This window comes from Fulmarus glacialis, unplaced genomic scaffold, assembly GCF_000690835.1.
Source record: "Fulmarus glacialis isolate BGI_N327 unplaced genomic scaffold, ASM69083v1 scaffold23837, whole genome shotgun sequence".
NCBI lineage: Eukaryota > Metazoa > Chordata > Aves > Procellariiformes > Procellariidae > Fulmarus > Fulmarus glacialis.
The window spans coordinates 3,252-26,146 of record NW_009221620.1 but is presented as its reverse complement, the minus strand read 5'-3'; the positions used below and the strand labels follow the sequence as shown (position 1 = coordinate 26,146).

The following is a 22,895-nucleotide window of genomic DNA, read 5'->3' as shown; positions in this document are numbered from 1 at the left end:
TCAATTCACTTTAGGTTGTTCACAGAGGCATTAGAAGTATTTTGGCAGAAAACCTCCTACTGTTGGCATACTTTCATTTTGAGGACTCTTCCAGTATAATTTGCTGGTATCCCTATGGCAGCTGAGACTGATTTCAAGCTTGTCTGCCACAAGCAGAACTTAAAAATAATGCAATTCATCTTTATTGAAAACTCATTTTCCTATTCCTTATTTTAAAAGAATTGCTAAGTTTTTATTTCATCTGTGAATTTAGTCAATGGAGAAGAATTTTGCTTCTCCTGAAAGCTTGTGACTGACACTTTGTGGGGAGGAAAAAAGGATATTTAAGGGTATTTTTACAGTTGCAGTAAGCTCTTTGCTCTTATATTTTTAAGTGTGTTACTTTAAAGCTTGTTTCATTTAGCTTCCTGTCATTTTGGTTGCTGCTCACTTACACCTGAGAAAAATGGGAGATGCTGAGGAAGATTTCCAGTGGAAGCAGAAAAATAAAATGTACTAACTGGGTGGTGATTCTCCCTCACATGACCAGAAGAAAAAAAAATGTTTTGCTTTTGGCTGTGCTTGCTACTAAACACCCTGTCATAGTGTGTGAGGTGAGTCATGACTTGTTTATTTATAGCCTTGGCCAATCAAAGCCGAACACTCTGAACTTCATTCAAGACCAGCAGGCACTTAGGATGTCTTGTAAACATTTGCCCTCTGAGCAAGGAGCGCTCTTCTCGGCAACAAACAGGACAGGTGCCCTGGTTGTCACTTCTAACACACAAAACAGACTAGAAGATCGTTGCCTGGATTATCTAGATTGGTAGAGAGAGAGAGAGATAATTCCTTTTTACATCTGAAATGCCAGACAGTGAGGATCTGGGACAAGATGAAAGGTACTGTACGTTGATTCTGATGGCCTTCTTGTGCAGTGCAGTACGGACCGAGGCTTTGTGTAATTAATCTGTGTGCGCTCCTGAGTTCTCAGCCTAAGATCACTTTTCTCTACGTTGTGACAGATCATCTAATTCTTGAGGGTTTTGCCTCTAATGCTAACCTAAGGCTTCTTAGGAGAGGAGTATTAGATCTTAATGTCTGCATAGAGGTTAAATTGTACAGCTCTGATGTATTTCTTAAACTAACGCTGAAGGGAGGAAAATACCGGGTGGTTTCTACCTAGTCACTTTTCCCAACCATGGGACAACTTACAAGCCTCAAAATGTCAGAGACCAAATAGTTTAGTTGGAGCTGTGTTACTGACAGAACTGTAACTCATTACTATGAGATAGGGCACTGTGTTCGTTTGAGGCATGCCTGTCTTTCTGAAGTTTAACTTTTATCTTAATTAGCTTATAAAACCAACGGTTAGGACAAGAAGAAAATAGTTGGATCTAAAACTTAGTAACAATTTAACAAATACTATTTTCTCAAATATGATCCAGCACATTCCTATGAAATAAATGCATTAATTAAATTTAGCTAAATAGACAGATTTTAAAATAGGTATTTTAAAAGTAGATGTTATTGATGTTTGGCTGTGACAGAGTTTATAATCTAGGTTTCTGAAAGTCCACATGGTCTTTCCATAGTTGCGATTTTTACTGACTTGATGCTAATCAAAATGTTGGCTCTAAAATGGTGTTAATGAAATATTTGATATTGCAAAAAAAAATTGTCATGTATGTGGAAATAGACTCTTTTTTTTTTTTTTAAAGTTAGTTAACAAAATGCCAGAATATAGAGGCTAATTTAAGAAATTACAAGAATCAGAAGTGAGTATTTCATTATGGCTTTGGATTTGATTTCTTCTAGTTAGATTTAAATTTGAACATTTATGTGGATGTTTTTCCAATATGTATGTGAATGTGTTGTAAGATGGATGAAATACAGAAGACATTTCTGGTTGTCTGTTGTAGATCAGTATATTCAGGCATGGTCATCTAATTGGATGAGTGTGGGTGAATGGATCCCCAGTGGCATAATTGGGTCTCTTCGAGGGTGGGGTCACCTACACATTTCCGTTCGCAGGGATCTAAGTTGTGCCCTATATATGACATAGATTAAAAGTAATTGTAGTAGTAGGTAGCATTTTTTTCTTTTCTTTTAAGGAAATATTGACTCATTACTGATATCCACCAAAGTGTTAATTGCTATTTATGAAAAAATGTTTAGCTGGATCTCCAATTTGTTAAATTGTATATTTTTCAATACAGGAAAACAGCAATATGCATGACATTAAAAAAAGAGGTTTCAGATCATAATCACCTTTCTTCTTTTCTTTTGAATCAATTTTATAAAGAATATGCATCATGTCCTTCCTTGAAAATGTGTTGTGTTGGGTTTTTTCTTTTAATCAAGATGGGAGAAAATCTTACCAGCTGAGAAGAAAAATAATTTTGAAAAAAAAAAAATTACTTCAAAATTCTGATTTGGGGGAAAAAAAAAAAGCGGTGTTTACCAATATGTAAAAGGATGCAACTGGTATGCAAAACATACAAGCTTTGTAATATCTAACTTCCTTTGTTTACAATTATTTCTCTACAAAGACGTGTAACAAGCCTTGGCAGTTAAATAGAAGTAATAGAAGGCCTAAGCCTCTAAGCCTTCTTTTTTTATGAATCAAAAGTTGTTTGGTTTGGTTTGGGTTTTTTTAACAAAAAGGATGAACGTTTCTAAAGCAGTAACCTGAAAAAGCACGATAATAGGGCCTGCTCTCCCCATTTATAGTTTCTGAAACTACGATTAAATTAACTGGCCCTGATGCTAGTTCCTCATCCTTTGGTGTCTTTGCTATTGAGCAAAAAGGTTTGAGAAAATAGTTTAATCAAAAGGTTCCAGGTTTTTTCTGGAATTAATTTGCCTTTTTGCCTTGGTGGTAACAAACAGGATATAACTGGAGAACATTCCTACGGAAGTGCTAATGAGATTTGGTGGAGGTCAGAATATTTTGGTCCAAGTTAAATAGGAGGGAATAGAAGGAGGAGCTATGGGAACTATACTGAAGCAATATGGGAACTGTACTGGAGCAATTCATTTTAGAACTGCAAAAGAAGATACAGTAATGTAAATGCACAGATAATGGGGTAATTTGGGCGGCACACTGAATCAAAGCTACTGCTTTATATACTTAAAAAAGGAGGGCAGTGGTAGAATGAGCTGTAGAATGGGCTGTAGAATGAGCTTTGTTCGCTGATTGGTTTCAGCGCACTTCACTCCTTGTAGCTCCTTCTCAGGGGCAACCAAATACTTCTTTCATCCTCTCCCTCTCGAGTTCATGTCCTACTTCAGAAAATACGTAATATTGCGTCACAAGTGTATTTCATGAACATTATAACATCATAGCTAAAGATGTGGCATTGGTCAATAATCTGTTAGTCATACGTGAATTTAAATATATAATAAACAAAGGAACATATGCACAAATACTTCTTCGTGAGGCTAGTAAAAAAGCTAAGAGTTGTGAAGATTAGGTATCCGCTCATATCTTCTGTTTTGTTTTGTCATATGATCCTGGGCAGTAGCAGATCAAGAACGGTAAGGAAAGATGTGGTCAAAGGTCGAAGATTGAAAACAGTTTAGCATAAGGATGATATTTCCCCCCAGTAATTCTTTATCATCAGGTCCCCTATAGTTTTGATGTAAGGTGGTATAATTTATTTAAAAAAAAAAATTGAATAATCGGTCCTGAAGTGGTGGAAGCACCTGCCTGTAGGTGCTTCAAAGAAATGCTGACGTGTGACTTCCTCTATCAGAACAATGTCTGATAAAATGTTCTGATCGCCGTCATCTGCTTATTCTTGAAACAGGTGGTGTACAAAACTGTTAGCCAGGAACCTTTTATGACTTAAATAAAAATGGGAGAGAAAGCTACCTTATTTTGAACCAGTTGTTTTTGAACTACAATCTTCTAGTACCTGACCTTTTCTCAGTATGTGCCTGGACTTAGAAAAATGGAGATCCAGTTTAAATTCAAATCTGCATGTTATTTAATTATTCAAAGCATGTTGATTTGTAATTATATAAGAATATTTGTTTCTTTTGCTAGTATTAGTTAATAAAGTGGAAAGTATTTTATTTCCTTTTATGATTGAATTCAGTGCACAAATGTAGGTAACGGGTGGTTAGCTCATGCAAGGAACTCTCAGTAATGCAGTAATGCATCAAAATAAATGATCACCTGCTCATACAAAATACATTAAAACCCATTGAAAAGAGTCAGAATGAACTTCTGCACAGAAAGAGTTAAAGCCGCCTTGTAGTATTACACAAAAAGTTATTTTCATGTTTTTGCAGGTTAAAAGTATTCTTTGTCTGGCACTTGAAAATGCAATTTTCCTTTTTTGTGCAGCTGCTCTGCAACTCAAGGAACGCTCAGCTCATCTTTCCTAGCTGTTTGACTTTGAGAGGCCTTGAACTAGGAGTATCCCAGCTGAAGAATGTGGAGGCTGAAGGAAGAAAATGAATTGAGTTTGTGAAAAAGGGTTAAAAGAGATGTTTTTGCAGGAGAAAAACAAACGTGAAAGAATTGCTTTCAACAGTTGGGCAGAGCTGTTTAAAGTTCTGCAAACAGAACTTTATGCTCCTGTTGATAGAAACAAGACTTCCTTACTTTTCTGAACAAAAATAGCACAATAAAAATGTCTCTTTTTCATCACCAGTTTCTATTACAAGTGGAAAGTTGACCTGGAAGATCCCAGCCCTTGTACTGTCTTGGTAAAAAACAACAGCATGCAGTAATAGCATTATAGTCTTTGCTAAACAGAAAGCAACTCTGTAATAGTATTTATGTGGCACTGAAAGACTCAATTTTCATGCAAAGAGACGTTTAAAAAATCTACGCTTATTGACTAAGTCATGAGTTTGGATTAATAGCACTTGACTATCAGATCACATTTCACATTTTGAATGACCTCGAACTGGAGTAACTGTTGCTCTTCTCAGGAGAGCTGGACAAGAGTAGCACGGGTCAAAGGAAAGGTTTCCCGTGAGAGCTGACCTGTCAGTTTGCTGAGAAGAGTCTGTCTAGAGGAGTTGGACAATGTAATGCCCCAAATTTAGTTGGAATATATTTTGTTTATTGTAGCTGGACATTCAGCAAAAAGTGACAACATTTAATACAATCTGCTGTGTTGAGGATCTTGTGTACTGGAATCACTTTCAAAAAAGTTGTAGTTAACCAGTTTGTATCTGATCAGCTAAAGAAAGACAATACAGCTCCTTACTGAGACTTTATAAGGTGACTGATGTTATACTTGAATAGAAGAGGTGAATGCATCTCCTCCAAAATAAAATCCTGGTAGTAATGGGTCTTTCTTTTAAGCAACCTGTAGGACAAGATGAGTTCCCCTATTCCTTTGCAGAACACTTGAGTGTATTTTTATAACAACAGGATTGCTTTCATTTTCAGAAAAGTTTGTTCTTGACTAGTAATGTAAGGAAAAAAAACACCTTCATTTATGGGATTGATACTGTTTAGCAGTTGAAGAGAAGAAAATACCATTATGACTTTAATTTAACATACTGTGTGAGAATCGTATAAAGTCAGGTATGAAATGTTGCGTATATTATGTTTTGTTGAAAGTCACATGGCCTGACCAGTCTGCTGTGCAGCCCATTGAGAAAAACACATCCAGCCTCATCAAATGCTGGTGATTTAAACATATTTCTTGTACAGTAATATTACCGAAGAATATTCTTGGTCAAGAAATAAAAGGGGCATGCATGTTACTGAAAGCTGTGAAATAAGATCTTTTTTCAGCTTTTTATTGCACACATTCCCCTGAAAAAAACGGTAACAGCAAATTGGACTGACTCACTGTTAATAAAAAGCACAAAACTGAAGTGTCAGATGAAGATAGATGAGGTCAGAAAGAAAACCCTTTAAAAGCTTGAGAAGCGATGTTGCACAGTATTAACAGAATTCATTTAGTTCTTAGAAATTATGTATTTGAACTACAGGAGAGATGATAATTAAAGGAGATTTTTGGATTGGGAAATGTTGTTAGTTACTCTTTAAGGTTGATAACTACATTCTCCAGCTTCAATTTAAAAACAAAGTCTGTCTAACTTTGTAAATCTTAGAGATTCGAAGTGTGACCAGGTCTTAACATTGAAGGGATGTCAAATGTGATCCGTTAAAGGATGTTTGCCACAGTATTACATACTGGTGAAAGCCTAAAGCTGTGCAGCGCCTATAGATTAGCAATGGGAAATAAAGTGCATATGGATAGCTACAAGCTGGAGAGATTTCTATTAGAAAAGCTTTGTAGAGTTTGTAGCAAAAAGGTTGCAGAGGAAGATTCTCCCTGAAGTTTGAGAACAGACTGTATTTGTGGATGCTTCCCGTGTTCCTCGTTCTTTCAGTGATACAGCATCCTTTTGTGGAACTCTTTGAAGCAAGCAGGATTTTACATGGTGCCCCAGTGATTCATTTAAATTGCAAGCCTTGTTGAGTTGGTCATAGCCACATGACACAAACATAATTATTTTAGTATACTTAATGATTGCATAGGATCCAAAAGTGGCACAGGATAAAGCACAATTCTACATAATCACCTTTTAAATTAGCCGTGTAGGTCATTAAGATGCTATGCTGTGAGTTCAGTGGTGCTTGCTATTATGTATTTCAACGTAGTGCACATAACATTCACATATTTGTTACATTGTATTACAATAAGGCTTATCAATATTGCCTTGTTTTCTACCACAGAGTTCAATAGTGGATTTTAGAGGTTTTGCCATTGGTACTTTAATACTTTACACTTAACTGTAAAATGTGTTTTTTTACACTATTTTGTATTTTGGAGAGAGAGAGGGTTGGTTATTTTCATTTTGGGTATGTGGTCACCTGAAATGTAAGTGTGAAAAAACATTTAAAATGTTTTCACAAACTTTTAAAATCTAAATACTATTTTATATCCATTATCTCTGTACCTGAATAATTTAGAAGACAAATTTTAAAATGTATTTTTTTGGCATAGGTCTTCAGGTATAAAATGTTTATTTCAAAGAAGGGTAACTGCATCATTATAATCACTGCCTTCTGCACTGTGGTGATTCCTTTCCTCACAGGAGAGACCTGTGAAAGCTCTGAAAAGGTAAACCTGCTTGATTGGATTTTGCTAACAGTTTACACACTTTATTTCATTTGGTCAGGTTTCATGCTTAACTCCTGGTTGCCCATGAGGTTTGTCCTTAGATATCCACATCCCTTAGAGCTGCATCATTCTGTAAGTTCTTGATACTACTTTTTAAAAGACTGAAAAATAGCCATATTACCTATATTTTGATTTACATCTCTTTGGGAAAGTAATTTTCAGCTTTTCCACCTTGACTAAGACATTCTAAGTTACCCTTAAAATTACAGAGTCTGCACAGGTTTCAAGCGTGTGTGGTTACAGTTGGGAAATCAAGAAGGTTTAGAAGCTCTATAATTACTAACTCTTTGTTTATGTAGGTGCAATCCTTCAGATCCACCACATCATGGTGTACTTTGTCACTGCTGCAGTTCTGAGTAGCGTATCTACGTGAAGATACATATAAAACTGTGTACACATAATTTAAAAAAAATCCAGCACATCACGAAGAGATCTTTAAACCAGTAACATGAGAACTACTGACCTTTCTGAGAGAAATGTGACGGGGCTTTGCTTGAACAGATGTCTAGATACAAAATGAGAGCATGACACCATCAGTCATTTTTAGAGAATGTAATGCCACAGACTCTTCTGGCCAGAGTTTGAGACTGTGATGGATTGAAGCATCTGGGGCGGGAGGGCGTCGTTTTGGTGGTTTTTTTGCAGCTACTAAGTAACAGTTTACACATTTGCTCAGTTTTAGAAGTGATGCAGTGGGTAGTCAGAAGGATATGAGTAATTAATTTTCTCTCTGAATATCTTCAATCTTATTGACAGTAGTTTTAGAATAGAAGTGTAGTACTTTATATCAAACTCAGTGTAAGTGATGGGAGCATAAAATTTTATTGTTTCTAAATCATGCACAGAAACCTTTGAAGGTGTTCAGAGAGAGTTGGCTGCTTATATCACCAAAGGAGCACCTTGACAGGAGTCCCAAAAGCTGTTTTGGCAGGAAGTGTAGGGTTCATGTTTAAGTCATTTATGAAGGTACTGTACGTAACTCCACTAATAATATGCTGGAGTAGTTTTTTATGTTCTTGGTTGACTGATGTCATGGACTCCATGTTCATCATCTGCATCACTTCACGTATCTTCTTTTTTTCCTTTTTGTCTTTAAATGTGATCATTGAAAAATGAATTTGTCTGGAGTATGCATCGTTATGTGTTTGTCAGGTTTTGATCTAATGCAAGTTTAATGTTAATCTCTGTTTCCACAAGGGCATGACATAACCTCTCTATCTTTGCACATTGTACCTCCTTCCTTTCTCGCTCCCCCTGTTGCTGCCCCCTGGTTCCAACCCTCTGGCCTCTGGGTGACACTGCTGCTCAAGTGGGCTCTGGGGAGAAGGGACAGGAGGGACAGATGTTACCAGGGCTGGCACTTGTTGGGAGGCATGAACAAGAAGAGGCAGCACGTGCACCTGATTGTCACACTGAAGATCAGCAAGCTGACTTTCTGACGCTTCTAGTTGCCTAAGATCAGACTAAGAGTTCAAAATAGTCAAAATTATCTGCACTGAAGCTCATACTTTCAGTATCTTTTAAACTTGGCAAAAGAAAGCATTATTAACAACCAAGAGAAGCAATTCCAGAGAGCTTTCCCTGCAAATCTGCCATTTTCTGCATAATTTGCATGTTTGTTTTGAATTGTTGTTTGTTATCCCAGTATGCCTTGTTGTAGCTCCTTCTCTTTAATCTATATTGTATTTATATTGGTGGTTAGCGTGTATGAAAATAGTTTGCATCATTATTGTAGTTTATGCTTTCATCTCCCCCCTTCCCCGCCCCTCCCTGTTTTTGCAATCAACTTCAAGTTAGTAAGCCAACTATCTATAATTGTCCTTATGTATTTCAAACCTCTGTTTGGATAGTAGGCATCAGGCCTATCCGTTTTCTCTCTTTGTGCTTCCACCAAGTTCTGCTTTCATTGTCAACATTTTAAGTAAGGATAGGACTAAAGTCTGTAAAAGGATTTTGTAATTCAGAATACTGTCATAATAGTAGTTTTCAACACTGGAATAAACAAGCAACTCTTAAAATACATATTATTAATGCTGCAGAATGGTTTACAAAAGCTGGAAGCAATGTTTCTTTAAGGAGAGTAGCCTATCCATAAAAATTGCAGTTCTCATAAGACAAAACCCTTGTATAGTACTTTTCTCAAGCTGCTAATTTTCAGAGAGGATGGAAATTGAAATCGTTATTGTGGATGGGAGGCAGACAAAAAGTTCTGTGTAACATCGCTAATCCCTCCAGCTGGGTTCCTGCAGTGTTCTTCATGAGTTATTTAATGGTTTTATTTACATCCTCTGTCAGAGGCAAATACCTGCATGCGGTGCCATGCATGGCTGGAAAATATGTTGCATTTTCTCTGTCTTACAAAAGTTACCTAGTCAGACATGAGACTCTCATCCTATGAATTTCAAGTATACTATTCTAAATTGTTTATGCTTTTTTCCTGAAGGGGGGAAAAGAACCCCTCACCCTGAATATTTGTAATGTAAGAGGAAATCACACTACTCCACACTATAAATACTATACTATAATACATAATATAATGAAGTCAGGAATAGGGCAACAGTTTCGGTTTTGAACTTTAATCAGTTTTACACGGTGGTTGAAATACTAGTTTTTCTTTAAGTCATGTTCTGCGCTCCACTATGCATACAACAGTTTGAACATGAATCCCCTGTGCATGCTATTTATGTTCTGTATGAAATGGCTCCCAAACCTTGCTCCAATACTGATGTTGCTGTGTCACCACCTCGTGGCGAAGTTGCTGTACGGTAGTTAAATACAGGTATAGAGAAAGATGAAGTTTCTCCATGTGTGTAAAGAGACATTTTTGGACGAAATTATTCCTGACTTTTTTACAAAAATGAAGCTGCTCAGACCAAGTATCTAAAAATAGGAGAAGGTGGTTTATCTCTATTTATGTTAGGGAAGCTGCTTCCAAGTAATCAATATGTCTGCAGTGCAACAGAGAAGAAGGTACGTAACATTCCGATGTGGAGTAAAACCAGGTATCATGTAGGTGGGAGAAGAAGACTTATTCCTGGCTTAGATATAAGTATGTAAAAATTCACAAATTTAAATGTGGGCAGCAGTTGGACCAAAGTGTACAATTCAACATAAGCCCAAAATCCTCTTATCCTGTGTGTTTAAGAGAAATGAGAGCAAGAATTTATAATTGTAAGAAAAAGTAGCTTTAGGCCTTGCTGAATTGGATGTCAGACATGTTGTCTGGGGTTTGACTGAAATGTTAGTTAAAGATTTTAAGGAGAATTTAAATTTGGTGTTCTTTTTGCTGACACATTGGGTTTGAAATTCAGAGTTCGCTTTCTCTTTTTATCATAGTTTGTGAAAGAGAAGTAACATATCTTTTGGATTATACAACTGAAGATTTATGAACAGAAATTTTTTTTTAGTTGGAAAATAAAGTGAAATAGACATTTGTGTATAGAGTTACTTATCCTTTGCCTAGTTTTGTTATTAATCCGTGACCAGAAATCTGAGGTAATAACGTAATCCCAAACTTTTCCTTTCGTTCGATGTTATAATGTAATAAAGAGTGTGGACTACATTATTTTACTTGCTATCAAGATTCATTGATCAAAGCTTCTGCCTAATTTAGGCCACTGACCCTTTTAATAACCATCCCTTCAGTGCTGTGTTAGTATATCTTGCATGCTGCCATGTGAGAGATCACTTCTCTTTCAGTGCAGTATCACATATAGCCCCAGCCCTACAACGAGAAGCAAGTCAGAAGCTTATCTTTTTAGGAAAAATCAATATCTCTCTAGTAGTCCAGTGCAATTATACGTGTAACCTTCAAGAAAGTCATTTCCAGAATTCAAATCCATTTTCCTTCAACCATTATCTCCTTGGGCTGTCTTAAGTAAACAGTTGCTTTTGCTAGTAAGATCTGCAAGTGCAGTTCTTGGTGGAAGCAGGGTGTGAACTCATGCCCATATAAAAACATTACTGTACGCTTTTGCTTTATAGACTGAAAAAGCCTATTTTGGTAGGGTTAAATTTGCTATATAGGGATCCACATCTGTTTTGAAAAATGTTAGGTGTTAAGCAAATTAAAAAGCAGTACTCTAATTTTAAGTATGCGCCATTATGTCTGACACTTAGGGGAATAAAACTCCAAAGTAAGACCTGAGCCAGGAGTCTTGATAGCCTGTGGACATCAGGGCTGTTGTACATGTGCATCGATATTGCCAGTGGCTCACAAAAATACAAACATATGTTCAAAAACTTTAAAATCTTCATGGCTGTCCTTATATCAGGAAATGAGAGACATTATCAAGCTCGTATCCTAAAACGTAATGGTGCCTTATTAGTAAGAATTAACATTAAATCATGTCTAATAAAATACAATACAGCAAAGGTAGGTTTTGCCTGTGTCCTCAGTAGAAAAGGTACACAAAAGCAACCTACTAACCAGCTTTCAACTGAGAAAAGTCCAAATGTTCATGATGGCTTTTAACATTTACAATATATGCCAATAAAAATGACTAAGCAATCTGTTGTTGAACAAGGGTAATATTAACGTGGAAGTTTTTAATCGCTGCAGGTATTTTTACAAGTGATGATAGATGATTTTTTTGTTTGTCTTATGTTCACTACAAAAAAAAAAAATTCATCTCTTAGTATTCCTAATATTAAAGCAAATGTTTAAATGTTACTTTTGAGCACCAAATTCATACAGGGTGAAGTTTAAATAGCAAAAATCTCATCAGTCACTTACTGATGCTTGCTAAAATTTAAATTGTCCCGGGGAACTATCAGATGGCATTTGCATTCTGAATAACAAGAAGAAAGGTTAACAGGGCCTTGTGGTGTTTTAGTATCTAAATAGAGTAATTATGTGGAAATCTGAGTTGGCAGTTTGATATGACAGTTTATGTGTATGTCCTTACTGCTGCACACCAATGCTTGTACATTCTTTTTTTTCGTAATGTAGTTTTTGATTTATCGTGTAATTTGATCCGCCTATGACAAAACTTTATTTTAATGCAGTGATGTTTTGGACATTTAATGGCTTATGTATCAGAGTAAAATGACTGTGGGATTGTTTGTGGCTTACTTGCATTCACTCTGATCAAAAGAGTTTGTACTGAGCAGTAAATTATGTGAAAGATAACTTTGTAAAACTGGTGCAGAATTTACTTCGTATTCTGAATATTTGCATGGTGGTACGTCCATACTTTGTACCAGTTTGATCTGATATTGACTGGCCTGTCTGTGTTTTTCCTTTCTTTTGTTGTTTCATAAAACATCTTTATTGTAGATGCTTTGTCTACTCTACAAAAAGGTATATGATGTGATAATTTAAACTAGGTACTGTCTAAACTGATCAACCCCAAATCAGATGCATATGCCTTCTCGTGTTTTTGAGCAAATTCATCAGTACAGTTTCTTTTTATTTTATTAAAAGGACTGAACAGTAATAAGCTGTTTAGAAACAGTCCTTTCAATCTGATAGAAAAATAAAAATTCAGTAAGGAAATTAATGTAAACCTCAAGACTTCAAGAGCAATTTCTTTTTTTCTAAGTTGGATAACAATCTCTGTAGTTTGCAGAACAAAACAAAAAATAGAAAAGAAAAAGCACAAGGATTATATGCATGAAATTAAATGTGTTAGTATGTATGGCCATCCTGTGGCAATGAAAAGTACTGTGGTATATTTTAAAAAAAAAAAAATTAATATTAAGAAACAAGTTTGGGGTTCAGTTGCTTAATTTAGATTACAACTGTGCCTTGAACTCAGGTTTTTCATATGGCCAGAATAAATAAGCAGTAATTTCTTCTGTAATTGCTTGTATGGACTAAGAATTGCTACTATTGAACAGAATTTATTTGATTAAAAAAGATGGAATTAGCCCAATATAAAATATGTAGAAATGAGCACAGGTATCTCTAGCATAGCAGCAGCCATTTGATCACTGGAGGCTATAGCTTTACAACATGATTGGCTTGGAAGTTGATAAGGCTTCAAACGTTTTCAACCAGTTTCAACTTCCATATGAGCTATAACCAAATTTGTTGGGTATTTTTGTTTGTTTTACTCAGCTGGAAAGTCATCCATTCCAGGCAAGACTACAGACCCAGAATAAATCAGTGCATTTCAGAAACACTGATGAATTTATTTGTATTTCTTCAAGAAATGTCCCACTTCAAGGAACAAAACCCTGGCAAGGTAAGCACTCCCAAGTAAGATTAACAGTTTGGTGACATAGATTTTAAAAAACCGAACACCTGGAAAATAAAATACACATTATGATACATTCAGTTTTGAGTTTCTGCTAAGTTCCTCCTGGGCAGAACACAACTAGGTCATCAGTGAGCAAAGCTGCTCACAGTACAGTCCCTCCCCTTACAGCTGCTGGAACCTCACCAGTCATTCAATGGAAAGGAAATTTAAAACATCACAATTTAATAAAAACTTGAAAAAGCAGGAAAAGTACACAGTTCCTAAACATACACATTTGTTCCAAATAATTTTAGATTTCAGAAATAGCTGCACAAGTATTATATGATAGAAGAGAATCCTTCCTATTTTATTGTGATAATTTTTCTTCTATACAGATACAATTGTTCAGGGTTTTTTTATTGGAAGGACTGAGCTGGAGAACCCAGTTCATGAATAGGCAAGCAAGAGTAATGTTTCTTCTTTCTACTAGGAAGAAGATTATTATGTCGTTCTAGCCGAAAGTGACGCATTTTTCTTTTCCAAAGAAAAATATAAATAATTTAGAAGTATATCATGGCAATAGTAGATTTCATTTTTATACTTGTATTGCTAATTATAAAAATTTCAAAGGAGATTAGGACGTTTTTTCCCCTCTCTTGATCTCAGTTAACTTTGCCTCAAAATCTTTCCTGGAAACAGCCCCTTCAGAATTAGCAAATTGGAGGTATGTAGTACCACACTCAAATATTAGGAGTTTAGACTGAAAATACATATGAGCAACAGGATGAAATAAATTTCAAAGATGTATACATTATACAAAAAGAAATTATGTGTTTAGGATAATAAAGTTATATTTAAAAGAAGTAGGTGTATATTGAGATAAGAAATGTGGTATCAGTATATGCAGTCCCGTGATTTTGTCATGTAGTAACATGACACAGTAACTGTATGTTAAAATATATCTAATCCTGATTTAGAAAAGCTAATTTTGACAGCATGTTTTCCTTTCTTTTTCCTGACCTCATTCTCTGAGCCATGTCATTATTTTACTGTTACAATTATAAGCAAATTAGGCACTGATGCTGTGCACAAAATTTCTTTGAATTAACCATTTTATTGCAATTCAACTTCCAAGGCAAATGGATGCTTTCTGTAAACTTCCAACAGATCAATTCTGTACTCAAAATTGCGCAGTTGTGAAAGATGCACTATATGTCTCAGTCACAGCAGAGGCTGAATCTCAAGTTTTATGTTGGAAATTCAGCTCAGTATTGTCGTTCCGGGGATGCTAGAGTAGCCAACAAGCATCAAGAGAATGCTTGCCAGCATATGAGAGAGAACAGTTTCTCGAAGCAACACAACAGGGGAGGGAACTGTACTCATTGGAAGAATTTTTTGCTTTTTTAAGCATGCAGCAAGTATGTATTGTAATACTTCAAGTAGTGATTTGAGGTTTTTTTCTGCATATCAACTGTTTAGTCTTTTTTTCTGTAATGAAGGTGAAGTAATTTCTAGCAATTTTAGCAATAACCATGAGCTTGTTAAACCTTTACAGTAAATGAATAAAAATAACCTATTTTTATAATAGAAGAGGGGGTACATCCTAATTAGCCAAAATGAACTGTTTGATACTTATTTGCACAAGAAGTGTTTAAGTATTTCCTCATTTTTAAAAAAAACTTCCATTTTCCATTGCATTCTAGATTTCATTTAGCATGCAACATTTTTCTTTTGCAAAAAGATCTAAATATTTAATATTAAATAACATTAATATTAATGTTAATGGCCAATTTTAATGTTTTTGCCAGTTTTGCCTATTAGTCTGCAGTGTATGTACATTTTTCACTGTCTTGGGAAGTTACATTCCTGGAGTTGTCCTCTCCTATGTCCTGCGTAAGTATAGTCTCTTTTTCAATCATGATTTATGTATGTGGTTTGTTCATTATTTGGTCTCTGTATGGGAGTATTTTTTTAATTTATTTAGAGAGATATACATATACACACACACATGCATATATATACACATTTATACATATATATGTAGGTTCTGACAAGTGCTTTTTGTCATATGGAAGTCAGCTTACAAGTTTTTTCAGCTTGTTGATTCTGGCACAATGTTGCATAGTCGTGTTTCTCAGGTAGAGATATCAAAGTAAGACTAAATCAAGATACTGATAAATGTTATAGTGATCATAAATTGTTCTTTACTGGAAGTAAAAAAGGTGTCAGTTGATATGGATGCAATGCTGTTTTCTGCAACGAGTAGGAATGGCTCCTAGAAACTGGATTTGACATCAATAGTTTGTCTGACATGGGCATTTCACAGTGCTTTTTTATGTAAAACTAATAACATTAGGTAAAATTAGTAGTTACCTTACACAAATGCATTGTTTAATCTTTATTGAGTAACCTCTTAAAAAGCAATATTTCAATGCAATTTTTCTCTCTGTTTTCATTTTTATCACAGTATTGTGTGCCTTTTTATGTCCCTTCCTTAAGTGCAATGAATTTGGACAGAAAGTGTGCAACAAAATTAAGACTGTTCTGATGAAACTAGATTTTGGAATAGTGGAGTATATCAACCAGAAGAAAAAAGAGAGATCTGGTGAGTAATTACGTATAGTCCCAAGTAATGTATTTCTGTATGCAGAGAAAATTTTAGTCACCTTGCAGACAGTTTGGTTTGTCCTGTGAAGCCAGTTGGCTTTGAATCTGGCTACCATTTTTAGCTTTATAAGGAGTGATAATGTACGTCAGACGTCTGGGTATGGTAAAAAGAAAAAATACTTCATGGAAGGAAACAAGGCAAGACTGATGGTTCTCTTCATACTTTGATTAGATGTACTACTTGTAGGTTTTCAGAAAAAAATACTTGCTGTAAAGCATGCAATGCTTATCTCTGTTTACACAAGGCAAACTTATCCAAGAGAGAGGCTCGCTCAAGAACACAAAATGAATACGTAACAGAACTTTCAGTAAGAGACTGAACTCTGTTCCAGTATCTAAATTCGCCTTGTTTTCACTCCCAACAGCAACGAGAATTTGTTTTCTTCCCCAAATACTCAATAAGCATTTAAGAACTACAGTAGAATAGTAGCTATAAATTAATTGAAGTTTTTAGTTAGAAAGGGGAGAAATCAGTTTAAAACAAAATCTCACCTATCTCACCTGAAATCTTTATAACATTGGAAACTTTTAGATTTTAAGTAATAAAGTTATGTCAGGAAAAATATTTATATGAACAATGTTCTCTTTAGTTTACTTTTTGTGTGTGCTACAGTTTTGGGATAACTACGCTGCCTGTTTTGACAGAATGTTACAACTGTGCATTGTACCAGCAGTGTAGTTTAAAAGATAGATATATATTGCCAGGGAACATTATATTATGGTGAGCAACAGAGACTTCTGAAACTAAGTAAATAAATGTGTTGGAATGTATTTCAGAGCAACAATCTCTCTCCCGCTTCGGCTGCTGCACGATATATTTTGATAAATATCTAGCCTCTCAATCAGCCTTTTTTCCCTCACCTTAGTAGCGTTTGACGTAAATGGTGCACTGTGTCAACAGGTGAAAGTTTACTGTACTACGCAAGCTGTGTGACAGGGAACGCACGCTGAACCTCAAAGTCTGTTGTCATGAGTAGGATAAAAAATATTTTTTTTCTTTCAGAAACAGCAAAAACAAAAACCACAGAAGATGACAGTGAATTAGACATATCAGCCCTGTGTCCTAAGGTGACTTTTTTCCAGTCAGCCCTATCTTGCTTTTAAAATCTATATAGATAATGGAAAGTATCTAGACTACTGTCTCTGTTTTCTGTGGAAGCCTTTAACCTGCCCAGGAGGCTGTGTTCCTGAGCTAAGCAGTATGCTTTAAAAGTGATTCATAGTCTCCACCTTTAGGCTTATACTAATTAACTTACTGCATTTGTGACTTCTGGCCTTCAAGGTAATGGTTTCTTTGGCCTACTAAACAAGAATTTGTTTATTTTGTATTGGCTGTGGAATGATTAAACTAGAATAGCACAGGTGGCTATTTTTATTAGCAACAGTGAAATTGCAGTTAATTTTTATCAAATTAAAATATAAAAGGGAAACATTCATAGAAAACCTATGTAATTTGTCACATCCTTGTGTAAATCACTCGTCTGATCATTTTCAATGATAGTGTAAATCAGTATGTTATCTATAAATATCTTCCTAGATATGTATGAGAACACTCTAATATCTCCTTTCTCTCTTAATATTCTAAATAACTGTACGGCAAAGGATTTTTCATTATAATCAGAACACTGGTTGATATTAAAAAAAAAAAACAAAACAGTTTTCTAGGAATTCTTATGCAGTATTTGATCAGTAGTGTATACAGCCTGACTTTGACAGTGATTGCTTTGAAGGTGTTTTTGTATTCTGAAAAAAGATAAACTTACATCCCATGCGATAAAAATTTGTAGCTGACATAACTGAATATTGTTGGATAAATTTGTAAAGGATAATGATTTTTTTATTTAGCTAATTTTTGACTGTCTTACAGATAATGGGGTTTTTTTGATCCAAGTTTATGCATTTCTTTACGTTTATGCGTATTTTGTATCTGCAGGCTCATTCTGTTTTCATTACAGTAGGATGTTACTTTCAGAATGAATAATTGGAATTTTCTATGTGTCTTTAGTATTATACAGCTTTCAGTTACTACAAAGAGGGATGCTTCAATTCGAAGTGTTATATAATCCTATTATTTTCATGATTCTACAACTGAAGCTTAAATAGGAGATTATTTATATTGCTATGACATGCAAGAGGCTTCTTTTTCAGTATCTAAAAATTGGCTTCCTGTAGTGTGAATTTTTTGAGTATAAGAATACCATGTATGGGAATTTTTTATATTTAGGTTAGTCCTGCAGTTGTTGCCAAAGAGCTGTCAGTGTCTGACACAGATGTATCAGAAGTATCTTGGACCGATAATGGGACCTTTAACTTATCCGAGGGGTATTCTCCACAGACAGACACATCTGATGGTATGTAACGGCTTCATCTATTTCATCAATGAATGGCAGTCATATAAGTTAACTGAAAACGATTAGAGAATTTGAGGACAAAAGTTTTTTGGGTTGTTTTTTTTCCCCCTACAATTAATTCAAAATTAATTCCAGTGTTTTATATAATTTTGGATACATCTTGTGTAAGAGCTGTCCTCATCTTAAAAATAATAAAGTACATCAGTAAGTCTCTAAATAGGTAGTGGTGGGTAAAACCGACACATTCAATAATTGCCAGATTTAGCGCTCTCTTCCACCAAACCTTTTAAACAAGTAAACCTTTTAAGTTAGTACCAATGCTTTTGTGGAGCTATACAAATAAAAGCTGAGGAAGAAAAAGTGAATACTTTGAATTGCTGAACAGCCAATTAAAGAAAGTATTACTAGGTTTTGGTTACTAGAATGCTGATGAAGACAGCCAGCAATGAGCCTGAATGAGATGTGAAGACTAAGACTAGGAAAAGATTCTCAAGCACTTGTCTTGATCTTGACCAGATCCTTAAGTTCTTACTTTTTACAGACCAAGCTTTCAGTTAGCACTTTGCCTGAATAAAGATTAAGGACAGCGGTAATTTGTTGTAATCTTATCTGTGGATTTGTTGCTCTGCTCATCTTGCATTTCCCCTCTTCTAGGAAAAGTTCACTGTAAATGACAAGTAGGGTGATATTACTTGATGACATTATACAGGCCAAATTAATAGTTTAAATTATTTTGTTAATATTTCAAGTTGTAATCAGTCAGCATTGTACGATCACAGAATCGTAAGTTGGAATGAGCCATTCATCTCATCTAACTTCCTATTCAAAGCAGGTTCAACTTGATCAAGTTGCTCAGGGCTATGACCAGTTGAATTTTGAGCATCTCCAGTGGTAGAGATTCAGCAACCTCCCTGGACAGCCGTTTTCAATATTTGATGACCCTCATGATTTTCCTTATAGTGAGTCAAAATTTCCCATGTTCCAGCTTGTGTTGATTTACTCTCATCCTTCCACTGTGCACCTTTAAGAAGAGTCAGGCCCCATCTTCTCTATACCTTCCCATTAGGTAGTTAAAGACAACTATGTGATCCCCCCTTTGCTGCCTTCTCTTAAAGCCGAACAAAGCCCATTCTCTCAGCACCTCCTCATATGTCATGTTCTCCAGCCCCCTGCTAATCGTGCTGACCCTCCAGGGGACTCACGCCAGTCTTTCATTCTCTGTCTTGTATTGGAGAGGTCAAAACTGGACAAAGTACTCCAAATGTGCACTCTCAGGTGCTGAATAGAGGGGGGAAATCCCTTCCATTGACTTTCTGACTTCGTTTTTGCTAGTATAGCTCAGTATGTGGTTTGCCTGCCTTCCTGCAAGGGCATAGCACTGACTTGCTGCCCACAGGTCTTTTCCTTGAAAGCTGCTTTCTGTCTCGTTGTCCCCAACATGTACTGCTGCACAGGTTATTCCATTCCAGATGCAGGACCTCACATTTGCTTTTGTTGAATTTCATGATGTTCCTTTCCAGCCTGTTCATTTCTCCAGCCTGTTGAGGTCCCTCTGAGGGCGACCTGCCCTCCAGAATATCAAGTACACCTGCCCCACAGCAGTTCCTTTCGCCCATGAACTTGCTGAGAGTGCACTCCATCCTGTCATCCAAGTCATTAATAAAAACTTTGAACAGTGGTGGCTTCAGTACTGTCCTGGTTAAATTTCTTCTTAGTGCTGTGTTTTGGATTCAGTATGAGAAGAATGTTGATAACACACTGATGTTTTTAGTTGTTGCTAAGTAGTTTACTAGTCAAGGACTTTTCAGCTTCCTGTGCCGAAACCAGGACAAGTACCTTTGAGAGACACCACTAATAACTGGCCTCCAGTTAGACCTTGTATCACTGATCACAGCCCTTTGAGCCTGGCAGTCCGACCAATTTTCCACCCACCTTACAGTTCACTTACCCAGTTTGCTCACCAACTTGGCTGTAAGGATGATGTGGGAAACTGCATTAAAGGCCTTGCTAAGTGAAAAATAAACAACATCCACTCTTCTCCCCCCACGGAGCATTTCAGCAAATGGGACATACACACAAGCGCAAGACCAGATGGGATGCATCCGAGGACTGGCTCATCTCTTCTCAAAGCTCAGTGCATTTGAGCCACCACTCTGCATACAGCACAACCCTTCCTCCTCATCTTCCCAGCCTGTTTTTCCTAAAGAAAATGGAGAAAATGACGTACCAGACATTTTTAGGATTCATTTCCTTAGCCCTTATGAATGCTCCTATTGCTTGTTTTCATAGAAAGTAAGTTCAAACTGATGATTTTTTACCTTCTCATTCAAATACTAGATCAAAATATTCCCTTATGCTCATTTAGGTCTCCTCCACAGGCCATGTACTGTGGTCAGTGTATTTTACACACTTACAGTAACAAATATCATGCCATGAAAGCAGTCATGAAAATCTAATCTTTTATTTGTTGACATTCTGCTTTTTATCCTTTTGAAAATGTGAACCTATCCTAGTCATCTGTAGAGTTTCCGTTTTCTGTTTCCTGTTTAATACAAGCATTGGCCAAGAAAGGAAAAAGTTATAAATTAAGTCTTTACATTGGTTTTATATCTTTATTTAAACATGTAAACATTCTTTTTTATTCTACAAGTGTTTTAAAAACTTGTAATACATTCATACACACTTACATATTTGTGATTTATATATATTGTTTAAAGACCTGTTGTGACATGAATTTTAGGACTTTATGTGGCTGGTGTATTAAGAACTGGCTGTGCTGAAGATTTGCGTGGCTTGTTTCATATACAGCTAGATACCATTTTAAAAAGATACTATCCCCAAATAACTTTCTCAGTTAGGTTGGTGCCAGGTGACTTGTGGTAGTAGGTTTACGACCTCAAAACCATTTTATTTTAGATGTAACACAAAGCTCCTTTGCATTAAGACTATAGAAGGCTACTAGACTATGGATTAATAAATGTATTTAAAGGAAAACTTACTAATTGCATTTTTACATTTGGCTGCTTTTTTGGGGAAGCCTTTCATGTTTGCTAACACTGTTTCCTTCTGTTTATCCTGTAATAGATTTTGACCGACCTAGTGATCATGAAGAAGCTTTCGCTAGAGATCTTTCAGAATTTCCTTCTTTAGAAAATGGTGCCGGAACAAATGATGACGATGACTCAAGCATCGGTATGCCCATCCAGCAAAAACGAAAAAAAGAACAAACATATTTGAAGGTGGATCATGCTTCCAGACAGAGTAAAGAGAGACCGTCCACTGCAGGGCTCTCCTTGCCTTTGACCAGTGACCAAACCTTTAATTTAATGAGTGGAATTGCTGGGGATGTCATCGCAGCTGCGGTGTCTGCTGCCATCAAAGACCAGTTGCAGTCCGCACAGCAAGCTCCCTCACGTGCAGTGCCCAGTTTGAGCGAGGAGACAGACACAGAGGAAGCTGATGATTTTGAACTGCTTGACCAGTCTGAGCTTGAGCAGATTGAGAAAGAATTGGGACTCTCTCAAGGCCAAGAAGCAGAATCCCAGGAAAAGAAAAAATCTTCAGGCTTCCTTTCAAATCTGCTTGGAAGTCATTAACCTGGAAATTGCAGCTGGTAACATAGAAGAAATGAAACATAAAACACACACAAAAAATCAAATGCAAAAAAAAAAGGAAAATTCTGAGCTATAAGCTTTAACTATCCCTTTAGATGTGTTGTAATAATTTCCCTTATGCAGAGTGAATTAACTGGATAAATATCAGCTGATACTGATAGTTTAATGTTTCTGGTAGTTATACCTCGATGTAATAGCATGGAAATGAATTATCTATCCACTGTTTGGTTGCAGATGAGTGTTGGAGGTCAGTTGTTCAAAAGAATTGGGAGAGAGGTGTTTTTTATCTTTTTGCCAACCATGTATTTTGGGGTCCTGAGCCAAATTTTCAACATCGGCCGTTTATTTACTCTTGGTTGCCAACCATGTAATACAATTAATGATTCACACAGCGAGGGTAAGTTATCAGAGGATTGCAATGAGATTAGCTAAATCTCACCTCCTTCAATCACACCGAAAAGTATGAATCCCTGCAGTTAGCATTATGTATAGTGCATCTACTATATATGAAACACATTAACCAGCACAACTCTAGTTTAAATATGTGTGCAACACTATCAAAGAACTTGATTTCATACTTAAAACCTTTGAATTGTTTTGGATATGGTGATGCATTTCCAAGTTTTTTGCTGTTTTAGGCTTGTAGAGTTGTAAAGTGGCATGCTATTTGACTGACCACCTGCGGTGTTCCTTGATAGTCTGGTCCTTGGCAGTATTGCCCATGTAAAGTCAGCCAACACATTTTTATATTTAAGAGTTAATATCATGTAAACCAAACAACCTTTTTGGGAGCAGGTGAGGGTAGTTATTGTTTGGAATAGAGGTTAGAACTAAAAAAAAAAAAAAAAAAGAAAAGGCTTTTTTAGGTGCCGCTTCCTTAATTCAAGATTCTGTGGGGTTTGTTGTGTTTTTTTCCCAGGACAGCTGCCATCACTTGCGACA

The 22,895-nt window shown here is 36.0% G+C and overlaps 1 protein-coding gene across 1 annotated transcript; it reads left to right on the top strand.

Moving 5' to 3' along the window:
* The first annotated feature begins 705 nt into the window (after nucleotides 1-705).
* Nucleotides 706-21,960, top strand: FAM134B (family with sequence similarity 134, member B). The gene is made up of 7 exons (XM_009581190.1): nucleotides 706-878; nucleotides 13,201-13,327; nucleotides 15,130-15,214; nucleotides 15,789-15,926; nucleotides 16,992-17,056; nucleotides 18,213-18,339; nucleotides 21,424-21,960. Exons 1-7 carry the CDS (start codon nucleotides 844-846, stop codon nucleotides 21,933-21,935), a joined length of 1,089 nt encoding a protein of 362 aa, XP_009579485.1. The 5' UTR covers nucleotides 706-843; the 3' UTR covers nucleotides 21,936-21,960.
* Nucleotides 21,961-22,895: the final 935 nt, after the last annotated feature.